The sequence below is a fragment of the Pseudophryne corroboree genome, chromosome 2 (genome assembly GCF_028390025.1).
Source record: "Pseudophryne corroboree isolate aPseCor3 chromosome 2, aPseCor3.hap2, whole genome shotgun sequence".
NCBI lineage: Eukaryota > Metazoa > Chordata > Amphibia > Anura > Myobatrachidae > Pseudophryne > Pseudophryne corroboree.
The window spans coordinates 818,781,171-818,797,367 of NC_086445.1; the positions used below are offsets into that span (position 1 = coordinate 818,781,171).

General features: G+C 44.0%; 1 protein-coding gene across 2 annotated transcripts in view; it reads right to left on the minus strand.

Moving 5' to 3' along the window:
- The window catches only part of LOC135051285 (granulocyte-macrophage colony-stimulating factor receptor subunit alpha-like), a 174,046-nt gene that overhangs the window by 70,554 nt on the left and 87,295 nt on the right, over nucleotides 1-16,197 (minus strand). For both annotated transcript variants that reach the window (XM_063957353.1, XM_063957352.1), the window contains exons 5-8: nucleotides 12,571-12,609; nucleotides 8,803-8,950; nucleotides 2,450-2,567; nucleotides 2,196-2,368 (exon numbers count right to left, since the gene is read on the minus strand). In XM_063957353.1, coding sequence (XP_063813423.1) covers nucleotides 2,196-2,368; nucleotides 2,450-2,567; nucleotides 8,803-8,950; nucleotides 12,571-12,609 — 478 coding nt within the window. The remainder of the gene's footprint in view (nucleotides 1-2,195; nucleotides 2,369-2,449; nucleotides 2,568-8,802; nucleotides 8,951-12,570; nucleotides 12,610-16,197) is intronic.

Consider the following 16,197-nt stretch of genomic DNA (forward strand, 5'->3'; position numbering starts at 1 on the left):
AATAATATTGTGAGGTGTGAGGTGTTCAGAATAGACTGAAAATGACGGAAATTATGGTTATTGAGGTTAATTAATAATACTTTGGGATCAAAATGAACCCCAAATTCTATGATTTAAGCTGTTTTTTAGGGTTTTTTGAAAAAAACACCCGAATCCAAAACACACCCGAATCCGACAAAAAAAATTTGGTGAGGTTTTGCCAAAACGCGTTCGAACCCAAAACACGGCCGCGGAACCGAACCCAAAACCAAAACACAAAACCCGAAAAATTTCCGGTGCTCATCACTAGTTTATACCCCTTGGTCTGTGATGATTGGATGTTGCATCTCTGTAAGAACACACCCCGCTGGATTGGGTGTTCAGATCAGCTGTGAGGTAGCTGAAGCTAATGATTTATCAGGAGAGTAATTCTGCAATGCACTGCTGATTGCTGGCTGGGCTCAGTAGTGCACCGGGAGTAAATGCTGTTAACTAGAAGCACTGTGTACTCCAGGCTGCAGTAGACTGAAAACTGGAACTGAACTGAACTGCTGGAACCTATAGTTCCACAGTAAGTGATGCGATGGAGAATGCAGATTCCTGACAGCCACCCACAAATGCCCTCTTCCTGTCAATATCCTTGTGATTGCCCGTGCGAATGGATTCTTTGCACAAATCCATCGCTGAGAGGTGACCCGCTTTGTAGCTGTGCAACACGCCTGTGCATTGAGGTGCATGCGCAGTTTGTGTCTGATCGCCCACTGGAACAGGTTTTCATCCAGGACGTCTCTGTACATTGCTGCATTCATCTTTCCTTCTATCCTGACTAGTCTCCAAGTTCTGGCCACTGAAAAACATCCCCACAGCATGATGTTGCCACCACCACCATGCTTCTTTGCAGGGATGGTATTGGCCTGGTGATGAGCGGTGCCTGGTTTCCTCCAAACATTACACCTGGCATTCACGCCAAAGAGTTCAATCTTTGTCTCATCAGACCAGAGAATTTTGTTTCTCATGGTCTGAGAGTCCTTCAGGTGCATTTTGGCAAACTCCAGGCGTGCTGTCATGTGCTTTTTACTAAGGAGTTTGCTTCCGTCTGGCCACTCTACCACACAGGCCTGATTGGTGGATTGCTGCAGAGATGGTTGTCCTTATGGAAGGTTCTCCTCTCGCCACAGAGGAATGTTGTAGCTCTGACAGAGTGACCATCGGGTTCTTGGTCACCTCCCTGACTAGGGCCCTTCTCCCCCGATTGCTCAGTATAGACGGCCGGCCAGCTCTAGGAAGAGTCCTGGTGGTTTTGAACTTATTCCATTTACAGAGGCGATCGCTAGGTAACGAAAGCTGCCATGCGCCGGCGCACTGCGGTGCCGGCGCATGCGCAGTTCCAACCCGATCACTGCGCTGCGACAAACTGCAGCGAGCGATCTGGTCGGAATGACCTCCATTGTGTGTAGAATTTTTAAGGGGAAAAAATTTGTAACATAACAAAATGTGGAAAAAGTGAAGCGCTGTGAATACTTTCCGGATGCACTGCAAGTTCAAGGTGATAATGCACTTGCCAGTCAGCTCCTAACTGTTATTTTTCAAATCCGTAATGATTGGCTGGTGCGTTATCAGCCTGCGCTTATCACTGTTTTATCACTTCTTTATCCCTTCTCCAGGTTAATACATCTGCTACAGAGTACAGTCATATTAAAATAAGAGGCATTGGCATATCTATAATGGATACAGGGTGCACACACAGAATAAATAATACTTACCCCTCCAAAGTCCTGTGGCAGCCGGCACTGCAGAAAGAAATCACCTGGAAAGCGGCAGCCATTTTCCCGGTGATTTGAACATGCGCAATAGAAACGTCCCCAGGAATAAGGCATGGGTGCCATGTTTCTGGAGACCTGCACACGTGCAGTGGACTCTGGCACCAAGACAGAGTCTACAGCGCTGAGGCCGGTGTCAGAGATAAGGGTACCTGCACGGAGCCTGGAAACGGGCCCTGTACTCATTTAATTTGCCCCAGAAAAGAGGACTTATTTATTAGAGGCAAATCATATATACTGCAGCAACACATATCTCAGACAAATGTCCGTTTCAAGTTTTGTCTTTTGTCTAATTTAAAATAACTTTATTATTAACAAGTTAACAAGAGTGCATACAGTACATTAGTTGCACGTAAAAAATAAACAATCATATTTTAACATAACTCTGTACTATACCTTGAGCTGCAGGTTTAAACCAATATTCCTGTCTCTCAAGACCGTGTACTTCAAAAATGATGGTCACATCTATAAAAAAATTTAGTTTCAAGTCATGTAATATGCAGCTGCCTGTTCTTTTTTTTTGATCATATTCATATTGTTGGTTATTTTGCTGGATTAGATTATTTTGTCTGCAGTAAAAATGGAAGACTGTCAGAATATGATCTTAATGCAAAAGTTAAAGTATATATGCTAGTCTTACTTATACTTACATTAAAGAAAGTTTGTACATGGCATTTTGTTGTACATAGGTACCAAACATCCATTTGCATATCATAGATGTGTTATAAACACTGCAAGAAATATTTTCTGCTAATGTCCCATTTCTTCCTGTGAAACATCACAAACAGTATGTATTAAACTTGCTCTACTATTTTAATGGAGGTACAGTATACACTATTAAAAAGCATTAAAAAGCTTGTTAACTGGTCCTTAGTGTACAATTTTAATGTCTGCAGAAGCACTGACGACATTTGTCAAAGAAAGCTACAGTATATAATAATGGGCGGTCTTCAGGTTGCCGGCAGCCGGGCTCCTGATGACCACCATACCGGTGCCGGAATCCCGACCGCCAGCATACCGACAGCTCTTCTCCCTCTTGGGGGTCCACGACCCCCCTGGAGGGAGAATAGATAGTGCGCCACCGTGCCCGCAGCGAGCCCACAAGGGGCTCATTTGCGCTCGCCCAGCTGTCGGTATGCTGGCGGTCGGGATTCCGGCGCCGATATGCTGGCCGCCGCGAGCCCGACCGCCGGCATCACATACTACACCCTATAATAATGTGTATGGGAGGAACACATTGCTTTCTATTAATATGTTAATACTTTATACTGATCATAAACATTTATTGCAAAAAAGTCGAATAATATATCTTAGACCAGGCTTAATAATAACTTAATTGAAAGATTGTTACATTGCCGACCATGAACTACAGTGTATTAAACAATTTCATAAAATAGCTAGTTGTAACAACAGATAAGGGGGGTCATTCCGAGTTGTTCGCTCTGTATTTTTTTCTCGCAACGGAGCGATTAGTCGCTAATGCGCATGTGCAATGCCCACAGTGCGACTGCGCCAAGTAAATTTGCTATGCAGTTAGGTATTTTACTCACAGCATTACGAGGTTTTTACTTCGTTCTGGTGATCGTAATGTGATTGACAGGAAGTGGGTGTTTCTGGGCGGAAACAGGCCGTTTTATGGGTGTGTGCGAAATAACGCTACCGTTTCTGGGAAAAAAGCGGGAGTGGCTGGAGAAACGGAGGAGTGTCTGGGCGAACGCTGGGTGTGTTTGTGACGTCAAACCAGGAACGACAAGCACTGAACTGATTGCAGATGCCGAGTAAGTGTGGAGCTACTCAGAAACTGCTAAGAAGTGTCTATTCGCAATTTTGCTAATCTTTCGTTCGCAATTTTGATAAGCTAAGATTCACTCCCAGTAGGCGGCGGCTTAGCGTGTGCAAAGCTGCTAAAAGCAGCTTACGAGCGAACAACTCGGAATGACCCCCAAGATTGTGCACCATGGCCCTCATTCCAAGTTGTTCGCTCACTAGCTGCTTTTAGCAGCATTGCAAACACTAGGCTGCCGCCCTCTGGGAGTGTATCTTAGCTTAGCAGAATAGCGAACGAAAGATTAGCAAAATTGCTACTAAATAATTCTTTGCAGTTTCTGAGTAGCTCCAGACCTACTCCTAGATTGCGATCACCTCAGTCCGTTTAGTTCCTGGTTTGATGTCACAAACACGCCCAGCGTCCGACCAGCCACTCCCCCATTTCTCCAGCTACTCCTGCGTTTTTACCTGGCACGCCTGCGTTTTTTAGCACACTCCCTGAAAACGGCCAGTTTCCGCCCAGAAACACCCACTTCCTGTCAATCACACTACGATCGCTCGAGCATTGAAAAAACGTCGCTCGAGGTTGTGTAAATCTACTAAGTTTTGTGTTAAATTACTAAGCGCATGCGCGCTGCGTACCATGCGCATTTTCCACCTAATCGCTCCGTTGCGAAAAACGGCAACGAGCGAACAACTCGGAATGAACCCCCATGTGCATTATTTAGGCTCTTTTTTTCAGAGAAACAATATAGTAGTTTCATAAGTATTGTGTTGATTATTATATCTATAAGTACAAAACTGTTAGGGGCCTATTCCCTTGTCACTGTAATTCCATGTCTTGTAACTGTAATATATACAGTAACACAATAATTTATTAAGGCTACCTAGTAATATATTACTGATGTTTATACTGTATATTTGGAAAAAAAAATAGAGATGTGTGGATTATATGTTTTATAAGTGTATTCATTGTTAATCTTTTTATCATATTACCATTTATTTTAGTTGCATGCGCTCTCATGCGTGATAATAATACATGTATTACTTTAATGACAAAACTACATTGCTTGCTTGCAATAATCAATGTGTATATTTGTAACTGTAATATATATAGGGGGGTTTGATATGGGTGGCCAGCGTTCGGGATGCCGGTGGTCAGAAGGCCGATAGTGGCATCCCCATGGAGGGAATCCTGACAGGGGTAGGTAAGTAAACTTAGCCTCCTAGCCCTAACCCTCCCTTCACGTAGCCTAACCCAAACCATCCCCTTTTATCCTAACCCTAACCTGCCCTAGTGGTGCCTACATCTAAGCCACATCCTTGCAGCCTAAACATAAACCCTCCCATCCACGCAGCCTAACCCTACCAGGTGGTGCCTAATCCCCCTCCCCGCACCCTAAACATAAAACCTCCCATCCCCGCAGCCTAACCCTACCAGGTGTTGCATAACCCCCCCTCCCCGCACCCTAAACATAAACCCTCCCATCTCCGCAGCCTAACCCTAACCCTACCAGGTGGTGCTTAATCCCCCTCCCCGCACCCTAAACATAAAACTTCCCATCCCCGCAGCCTAACCCTACCAGGTGTTGCCTAACCCCCCCCTCCCCGCACCCTAAACATAAACCCTCCCATCTCCGCAGCCTAACCCTAACCCTACCAGGTGGTGCCTAATCCCCCTCCCCGCACCCTAAACATAAAACCTCCCATCCCCGCAGCCTAAACCTAACCCTACCAGGTGGTGCCTAACCCCCCCTCCCTGCACCCTAAACATAAACCCTCCCATCCCCGCAGCCTAACCCTAACCCTACCAGGTGGTGCCCAACCCCCTCTCCCCACACCTTAAACATAAACCCTCCCTTCCCCGCAGCCTAACCCTAACCCTACCAGGTGGTGCCTAACCCCCCCTCCCTGCACCCTAAACATAAACCCTCCCTTCTTTGCAGCCTAACCCTAACAGGTGGTGCCTAACCCCCCCTCCCCGCACCTTAAACATAAACCCTCCCATCCCCGCAGCCTAACCCTAACACTACCAGGTGGTGCCTAACCCCCCCTCCCCGCACCCTAAACATAAACCCTGCCTTCCCCGCTGCATAACCCTACTAGGTGGTGCCTAATCCCCCCTCCCCGCACCTTAAACATAAACCCTCCCTTCCCAGCAGCCTAACCCTAACCCTACCATGTGGTGCCTAACCCCCCCTCCCCGCACCCTAAACATAAACCCTCCCATCCCCGCAGCCTAACCCTAACCCTACCAGGTGGTGCCTAATCCCCCTCCCCGCACCCTAAACATAAAACCTCCCTTGGTGGTGCCTAAACATAACCTTCCACCCCCCGGGGCCTAACTCTAATAGTCCCCGGCGTACTTATGATCGGGATGCAGGCTGTTAGGATTCTGGCATCGGCATTTCAATTGATGTTGGTATTCCAACTGCCGGCATCCTGAACGTATCCCAAATAGGGCTTAGTATAATACAAATTATGTATTTGCACATATATTATGTATTTAATGAAAATAGGATATATATATATATGTGTGTGTGTGTGTGTGTGTGTGTGTATAATTAGGTTAATAACATGCATGAACACCCCCCCCCCCATACTGAGTGTTATACATCCACACCATTGTTCAGTGACGTCAGTCATTTGTTAGAAATAGTAAAAAAAATAAAAAAAATTATTTTATTTATGCAACTGGTGCGTGCTGTACCACACTGCGATTGTTCACAGCTTCACGTAACTAAGTGCTGAGGGGATTATTCAAGTTTGTCAGCAAACAAAAAAGCAAGCAAATGGGTAAAACCTCTGTTGCACTGTACTTGGGGTAGATGTAACATGTACAGGGAGATTTACATTTGAGTGGGTTATATTGTTTTGTTTGTACAACTGGTGTGTGCTGTACCGTATCACATTCACAACTTCACATAAATAACCGCTGAGTTTGCTGACTTTTAAGAAAAAGTAAGCAAAAAATTACTTATTTGTATGGTGTTAGCTCTCTGCTAATTGCATCCCGGTCTGTCTGTCCCAGAAGGAGAAAACACCTCACAATGGGACTGCCTGTCTTGCGGGTGACTGGCATGTAGGACTTCCAATAAGAAATCACTGCTTGTTACAGTGTAGCCACTGACCCAGTGCAGTCACACAGACTGAAACTGGCTCAGACGAGCTCATTGAAGTGGCGGATTTTACACAGCAGCCCTTAGGTAATATCTACCACTGATGGCAGTGTTGATTTATTCTGCTTTGGAATGTGAAAATACAAACCATGTTGTCAATCGCTCCATCTGCAGAGGGTATCCAGATGGTAGATAGGCAGTACATAGATAGTGAGTAGGTCAACACCGGATAGTCACCAGGCAATAGGTTGCCAGGCAGGGGCGTATCTAGAGAGGAGGAGGCCGTGTGCATACTCCATCTGGGACCCCTCCTCTCTTGCCGGTAGCACTGTATACTCTGGGCACTAGGGTCATTAGGGGGCTCTAGCGCTGTCCCAGAGTCTAGTGCGCATGTGCAGATCTTTGGGAAAATGACACGCCAACCATTTTTCCAGTGATTTCCATAGTGCGCATGCTCAAAAACACTGGGAAAATGGCCAACGCGCTACTGCTGACGTGGGACTCCGGAGGGTAAGTATTGAAAAAAGTAGGTGCAGGGTGTGCAGTGTGGGCCCCCCTTGATGCTGGGGGCCAGTGTGCACCACACACTGCACCCATTATAAATACATCAGTGTCGACTGGGTCAAAAGGTCGACAGGGCCAAAAGGTGAACACTTAAATGATCGACATCAGTGATGGCTGCTGCCCATGGCCAGACCACATATAGTAGGGAGGGGGGCAATTAATACTAGCCTAATGTTGCAAGTAATATTTGATATGGCTGCCTGTCCCTGAGGATCAGCAGTGCTGAATTTCACAGCTGCTGCTGCTGCTGCACCTGGGACACACACCCAGCTTCTCCTATCTGTATAAGCCCATGCCCAGTCTCCCATTAGCTAGTTACACAGAAGTCTAGGGAGGAATGGGCTTTTATAGGAAGGAGATGCTGAGTGCTGGGTCCCAGGTATAGCAGCGTTCCAGAATTCCACCACTGGAACACACACCACTTCCGGTTTCTATTGTCAGCCTAAGCCAGCCTAAGTGTCCAGCTTGGATTGCACAAAAGCTGGCCACATGTCTGTTTCTAGGAGCTATGGTAGAGCATAAGGATCCCCCATATCCTCCTACAATAATGTATGAGCACAAATTGTAGGATTTTGTGCAATCCAAGCTGGATGCTCAAGGCCGGAAATGGAATGCAGAAACTGATTTTATCTAGAACAGGTTTCTTTCCAAACTTTTATATAGTATTGAAATGTTTTTATGGAAAAATATAAAAGCGTGCATGTTGTTCATGTAGATGCATAAGATTGTTTGTATACAGTTATGTTTTTGATGAGTTCAAGAAATGTTAGTGACCAGTTAAGGGATACCCACTCACAAAGGTCACGGGATGTAAATAAGAGACTGGTCCACCATAGTGTTATACCTTGATGAAGACCTTAACAGTTGAAATGTGTTGGTGGAAGCAGCTGGTGACTTGTACTAGACTTGGACTAGAAGAAGGTGATTAGGAGCTGTAGTTAAGAGGTCAACCTGATCTTTCCTGTGAAGTAGGGTCCATTTCTACCTGGGACTCCATTTGTCGCTGATATCCGGCGAGTACAGTAGACCAGCCAATGGTGGATTTTAAATATATCATACGGTGAAGTCAACATGTAACATTTACGCCATATTTTGATGGACCAATGCACAAAATTTTGCAGTGAAATGTGGGACAATGTTTAGAAAATTTGAGCTCATGTCTTCTGATTAGCATTATCCTACATCTATATGGAGATATTCAACATGGATATTGTGTTATAGGTGTTGTAGAAACTGTGAAATCGTGATATAAATGGTGTAAAGAAATGTAATTTTCCCTAAGTAAAAAACACTACCATCTCAGAAAAGAAATATGTACAGTACTTGAGTCGGGATGCAGTTAAGTTGCCGGCTGTTGGGATCCCGCCAATCGCAAGGGGATTCTTTGCGCTTGCCACCCTGCAGGCATACTGGCAGCTGGGATGCTGCTGTCGGTATACTGACAGTCAGCATCCCGGCCGCCGGTAAATCATACTGATCCCCTTGATTCACCTTTTGAATATGGATTTTATTTGTATGTAGGAAATAGCATATGGTATTTAACATTGTCTTACCAAATTTACCACAAATTTCTGATGAAAGGTGTTCGCATTCATTGCTGTCTAGGAAAGGAATCACTTTCAGACATATAAGTGGAGGTGCTTTCTTTAGTTGTTTCAAGGGTATTTCTTTGCTGCATTTTGTTTCCTGCTGAACTGAAATCTAAAACATACATTATATTTTGAGTTAGATTAAAAATGGAATTGCACTGTTTTATGATTACACAACTACTTGGTAACTCTTAACGTAAGTTAAATTATATTATCTATAATTCAGTCTTAATGCATTCACCTGACCATGGCCCTCGTTCCGAGTTGTTCGCTCGCTGCTAATTTTAGCAGAATTGCTAATAGGCTAAAATTCGGCAGTTCTGCGCATGTGTATGCACAGCAGGGCGCACGCGTCAAGCAAATTTACACAAAACTATGCTATTTTACTCACAGGCGAACAAAGCTTTTCAATCGCTCTGCTGATTGACAGGAAGTGGGTGTTTCTGAGCGGAAACTGGCCGTTTTCAGGGAGTGTGCTAAAAAACGCAGGCGTGCCAGGTAAAAACGCAGGAGTGGCTGGAGAAATGGAGAAGTGGCTGGTCGGACGCTGGGTGTGTTTGTGACGTCAAACCAGGAACTAAACGGACTGAGGTGATCGCAATCTAGGAGTAGGTCTGGAGCTACTCAGAAACTGCAAGGAAATTGCTTTTTTTTTAGCAATTCTGCTAATATTAGCAGAATTGCTAATCTTTCGTTAGCAATTGCTAATCTTTCGTTAGCAATTCTGCTATGCTAAGATACACTCCCAGAGGGCGGCGGCTTTGTGTTTGCATTTCTGCTAAAAGTAGCTAGCGAGCGAACAACACGGAATGAGGGCCACTGGTCCTCATTTCAAGTTGTTCGCTCGCTTGCTGCTTTTAGCAGCATTGCACACGCTAAGCCGCCGCCCTCTGGGAGTGTATCTTAGCTTAGCAGAATTGCGAACGAAAGATTAGCAGAATTGCGAATAGAAAATTCTTAGCAGTTTCTGAGTGGCTCCAGACTTACTCAGCCATCGCGATCAGTTCAGTCAGTTTCGTTCCTGGTTTGACGTCACAAACACACCCAGCGTTCTCCCAGACACTCCCCCGTTTCTGCAGACACTCCCGCGTTTTTCCCAGAAACGCCAGCATTTTTTCGCACACGCCCAGAAAACGTCCAGTTTCCGCCCAGAAACACCCACTTCCTGTCAATCACACTCCGATCACCAGAACGATGAAAAATCCTCGTTATTCCGTGAGTAAAATACCTTACTTTTGTGTAAAATAACTAAGCGCATGCGCTCTGCGAACCTTGCACATGCGCAGTAAGCGACTAATCGCAATATAGAGAAAATCGGCAATGAGCGAACAACTCGGAATGACCACCAATGTGTGGTATACTCAAAATTCTGTATTTGTTATTTATTTAGTTTGAGAAATTAATGTTTTCTCTGCAGTTTACATTTATTTTCTTAATTTGTTGTTACATACTGTAGGCCCTCACTCAGCATGGATCACATTTGTAAAGCTGCTTGCAGGCATCTTTGCAAATGCGATCTATAAAGCAAATGCAGTATAGGTGTTAAATACTCTCTTTGCTGCATTTGCAATCCCAAATTGTGTTTATTCTAATCATTTTCATAGTAACTTGGAGTATACTGGAGTATGACAGGTGAGGCTCTGCCTCCCCTGACTGCACATCACTGAATAAAAATGTATAAATAGCAACCACTAACTAGGCCTCAAGTGTATTGGTATATTAAAGTAATGCAATATCTGGCTCCTGTATTAATTAGTGTAGCCCTGCTCAATTACTGTTAAGAAAATAAGCAATATAAGCAAGCCAGCATCTAATGTTGTGTGTGTGTATGTATGTATATATATATATATATATATATATATATATATATATATATATAGAACATATGTAATGATGTATGTACTTATATCTTTATTATGTATTATTAATATATACAGTAGTAGGGAGAGCGCTTAGTAAACATTGTAATGTTATACTATACTGGGGAAGTTTCTGGAGCCCTGCGCGGTGGCAGGGAGCCGCGTGCGGGGTGCCAGTGAGATGGTGCGTGGCAGAGAGGATATAAGGGGGACCCGCCGGCCGTTGGTGGTTGATTGATTGCCCCCTGGATCGTGGACCCCAAGAGAACCGAGCTCCGGTACCCACTGCGGCAGAGAAAGAGAGAGGGACAAGCAGCGGTACGGAGACCCGAGTCCCGGCACCAGCGGCTGCAGAGTGCTGGGGACAAGTGAGTGGCGGTACAGCACAGTGAGAGCCGAGCTCCGGCAGACAAGGGAGAAGCTAAGCCCCAGCCGCCGTAGAGGGAGATATAGACAGCGGTACAGCGGTGCGCTGGAGACGGACAGCACGGCAGTTAAGGAAGCCCGAGGCCACCGAGGCCAAAGCACTTGGACAGCAGGGGTTGCCTCACTCACTTCACCCATCGTCCAGATCAGAGAGGATGATCCCGCTGGTAATATAAAGTGAGGTGCTGCGTCACTTAATCCCAGTGCTGGAGGGAAAGAGTGTAGAGGTGAGGCACACTATGGTAATACAGTGCCAGCAACATCTTTCCATTCACATAAGAGGGGAGTGACTTAACGCTGATCCAGTAACTGTGAAGGGGTGGCGCAGGCCAGCCATAGGCAAGAGAGTCGGGGGAGCACCCCACAACAGTGCCGATACATCAAGGAGGGAGTAATTGTAAAATCATTTGCTTGCATCACACCATACATCTAAGCACTGTGAGTCACTATTAGGATGCGAGTAAGGACACAAGTGCCCAGTTGTTGATGGTCGATGACAGTAAATGCTGGAAGGAAGTATAGCAAAGTATGTACCAGTTGTAGTTCAGCGACTTACAACTCTGCTAGGTTTTCAGTATATTTAATACATATATCTCATCTCTTCTGAAGAATTAACGGAGACCAACCTAAGACCCTAGCAAGGCATTAACAGCCTAGAGATGGAGCTTCCTAACAGTGAAGTTAATACATCTACAGTTCATTTACTCCGTTATATTACATACAAACTGTGCTACTGTGAGGGAGTCTAACACGTGAGATGTGTTGAATTATTTAATCACACAACTGGAGGAGTCAAATGCATTACCATAGAATATATGTAACATAAGTGAATCTAATACAAATATTACATAAAGGACAGCTTCATCCCATTTTATAGGAAGAAAGTGGACACGTTGCTTTGCAACATAAGGGAAAACTCCAGTCAAACCAAAGGAACAATACAGTTACTGAACGTAAACTATATCTGTCCTTTAGGAGTCTAGTACAGAACTAAACTGTTGTAATTTGCTTTATTGAGTAGAAGAGACTAGCCTTCCACTAATTAACCGCTAGTATTACCACTTGCTACTTATAAGAAGAAAGTGTCTCTCAAATATATATGTTCAGAGAAAAAGAAACATTGGGGCTATATTATAAGTAATATTTAAAAGATAGTAACAGATATAATTGGATACTGTCTGCACTGTTTAAGGGAAGAACAGTAGAATAGTTATTATAGAAACGGTGGTACCAGTTACTTATCCTTATTCTGGAAGTGCACTATCTTTGACACTTGAAGGCACCATTTTTTGAAGGGAACTTACTTTTTGTGTATTGCATGCATGATATCTTTATAGATCTATAAAGAGGGTTAGCAGAGGTTCATGTGTATATATATACACGATTGTTGAAAATGTTCATTTGTATCTGATGCACTTGCTACAATACATTAAAATTTTATACTTACCACGTTTGATTGGTCCAACTGGGAAACGTTCTGAAGATCCTGGAAAGAAAAAAGGAACAGGTCTATAATAGGACATATGCATATTTAGAGTGAATAACCCCTTAGTACAGATAAAGTAACATAAGGCTTACTCAAGCGAGCCTTACAATAATCGACCATTACAAATAGCTTGAGTGGAGGCACAACTATTGGGTAATCATCCCTTTATACACTACTTAGTCCACTCCCAGCCTATAGTATTAAGGGAAGGGTTACATTTGGAGGCACTGCTGATATCCTGAGATTGCACTACTCGGGAAATAACAATGGAGAGATTTACTCAGGATGATATAAGTGCTTGGTGTTGTAGGAAAGGGAGAGATCCCAAGAAATGTTTGAGTGTGGGAGGAAATTATACAGAATTTTCTGATGAGGAAATAATAGAGAAATTGGCAAGGTTGTATGGTATAATTAGACCCAGGATTGTAGACAAGTGGAAAGGAGGGTTAGGAAGAATAGCAGTAGTGTTAATAGAGACAGACAGAGAATTGGATGTTTGAGGTGATACCTTCAGTAGTAGTAGCTAATGAGGAGATGGGAAGAAGGTGGAGTATTATGTGGCCTAATACGCAGGATAAGGAAGCTACTACACCTATATCAGTCTCTTCCCCAAGCAACCCTAATAGAGGTGAGGAGGGTGGTGAAGGAGGCGATACTCATAATAGTAGTACCAGTGCAAATGACAACCAGTTTGAAGCTGTCATGGACAGGGTGGTCACCCAACTAGAGAGGTGGCATTACGAGGGAAGTTACCGACGGTTGCAAATATTCTCTGGAATCAACAAACAAAAACGAGAAAGCGCTATTCACTTTGGTAAAATATATTCTTTACTGATATGTATAAAAAACCACAATGCTATAATTACAAGCATAATACCGGCCAGTATGAACTTATAAAACAATCAATACATGTTTCCTAGATCACACAATAAAATATTTCTATATCACCCTTAATTAATAAATCTATTCTGGCTTACACTTGATATATATGTTAAAGAAACTACACAATAGATTAATCAATAATTTAGTAGGTTAAGCATGCATGCATTCCATAAAAAAACTGAAGAATAGGTTAATATGTTTCCAGTTCCAGCTGCACAATGGGTTAATTTGTATCCAGCAAGTCTCTTATGCAAATATTTGTTAGTAAGAGGCAGCGTGCAAGAATGTTACTATTTTTCATACGGAACCAAAACCTCCAACCACTTTTTCCTTTTTGTGGGAGGTATAAATCAAGGTTAGTAAGAGGTGTTAGATTCAGTCCAGAAAAAGATATAATAAGCAAATGCTTTCTAATTCGCTACAACCTCTAACCATCCACTTCTCATACGGTTAGTTTGATTGATTAGGTGAAGCACATATAATCAGGTTAGTTTGATTGATTAGGTGAAGCACATATAATCAGGTGAATCATTATACTGTGATCCGTTTCCACAAGGACTAGAGTGCATTTAGCAGAAGCACTCACTTACAGCTTTTATCCTTGGTGGCTGTTGTAATTGCCAACCTGATTGAAAAATATATACTCCTTCCCCTGTGCACTGGGGTTGGGAGAAAACAGTTCACCAGCCGGTAATGAGGATTTATGAGCCTCACAATTGATTGCAGCAGATAATGGAGAGTACTCTCCTGACTCACAACTCCTCTGGTATGCCCACAAACGCGTTTCTCCGCCTCCGGGTCCGTTTCAGCGGCTTCGTCAGTGTGTAAAAGCTGTCATGGACAGGGTGGTCACCCAACTAGAGAGGTGGCATTACGAGGGAAGTTACCGACGGTTGCAAATATTCTCTGGAATCACCCCCGTACCATTGGGAGAAGAGACGTATGAGGCTTGGAAGGAAGCCGCGGTGCAAAAAACAGAAGAATGGCAGTGCCCAGATCGCATTAAAGGGCAAAGGGTAGTGGAAAGCCTGAGAGGACACGCTATGGGAATCATATAGGCGGCCATACCATAATCCTAATGCCACCTTGGAGACCTACTTTGAATCATTAGATTATGCTTATGGGACGCTTGAAGATGTGGGAGATCTTACCTCTAGACTACATCATACATTTCAAGAACCAGGGGAAAGGTTAAGCACATATCTTTTCAGGCTGGATAAATTACTATATAAAATAGTAGATAAAGGGGGTATAACCAAAGAGGATGTTGATAAAAGCAGGATGAAGCAACTACTGTGGGGCGCTTCTACTATGGATCCAGTCATCCAGAAATTGAGATGTTCAGGAGCTAGAGAGCCCCCTCCCACTTTTTTTTATGAATTACTGAAATAAAACAGGATGAAGTGTTAATAGATATGAGGGAGAAAGTCGTGAAAAAGGTCAAGGTGGTGCAACCGGTGGCCGAAAGTAACACTTTTGAAGATAAAATACTGAAGATGATGGATGAACAGAATAAAAAAATTGAACAGTTTATCACAACACAAAATGCCAGTGCTGCTGCTACCTCGCAAAGGTCTAGTGATAGCACCTTAGTGAGGGGTGTAGGTCGAGGGAATAGTAATTATGGATGAGGATGTTTCAGATGTGGAAGAACCGGACACCGGGCCTTTGAATGTAATGCAGCAAGAAATACGAACCGGAGTAATCCCAGAACCCCGAATGATAGTCAAGACAGGGAGAGTCCAGGGCCGGGAAACGGTCGAGGGCGGTCTGTGGCCCCCGCACAGGCCCCCTGGAAGTCAGTAATTGTGCCATGGGGAATTCCTGGTGGAGTGGGAGATTACCTGAAGGATTGATAGGACCTGCTCCGTTATTGACAGCAAATATAAAAGGGTGCCACTGCAATTGTTTAGTAGACAGCGGTTCTCAAGTCTCTATTATATTCGAAAATTGGTACAATGAGAACATCTCTAATGTACCCATCCAACCGTTGAGCGGTTTAATAATATGGGGTTTAAGTGTGGAAAAATACCCATACTTAGGGTATGTACAGGTTACCCTTGAGGTTAATAAATATACCCATGACGAAGCAAGATTACAAGTGCCTCTCCTTGCTTTGGTGTGTCCTGAGATTCCTGAAGGAAGAGATGAACCCCCTGTGATAATTGGGACAAACACCACGATTTATCACATCCTCACGGAATGGCACAAGGAAGAAGATGAACATTTGGCTGCGACTTACCATGTATCATCTGAAGGGACAGAAAGGAGTTCAGTTGAGTCGACAAGCAAATTTGATTTGTGTTTCCAAGGGAGCGATATCGCCCGAGGGGAGAGGTCTATTCTTATCGCAGAATTGGAATCTAGGAGCCAGGCTTTCTCCTGTGGAGAGTGGGACCTTGGGATGGCAAAGGGGGTAGAACATAGCATCAGATTGACAGACGAGACGCCTTTCCGTAAGCGATCTCGAAGAATTGCTCCAGCTGACTTCGAGGATGTGAGGCAACACCTTAAGGGTCTGCTCGAGAACCAAGTAATTATAGAATCTAGAAGCCCCTATGCCTTCCATATAGTGATTGCTCGAAAGAAAAATGGCAATATAAGAAAGTGTGTAGACTATCGGACGTTAAATCAGAGGACTGTGTCAGATCAATACACTGTGCCAAAAGTGGATGAGGCACTTGATTGTTTGCAAGGTAGCTCGTG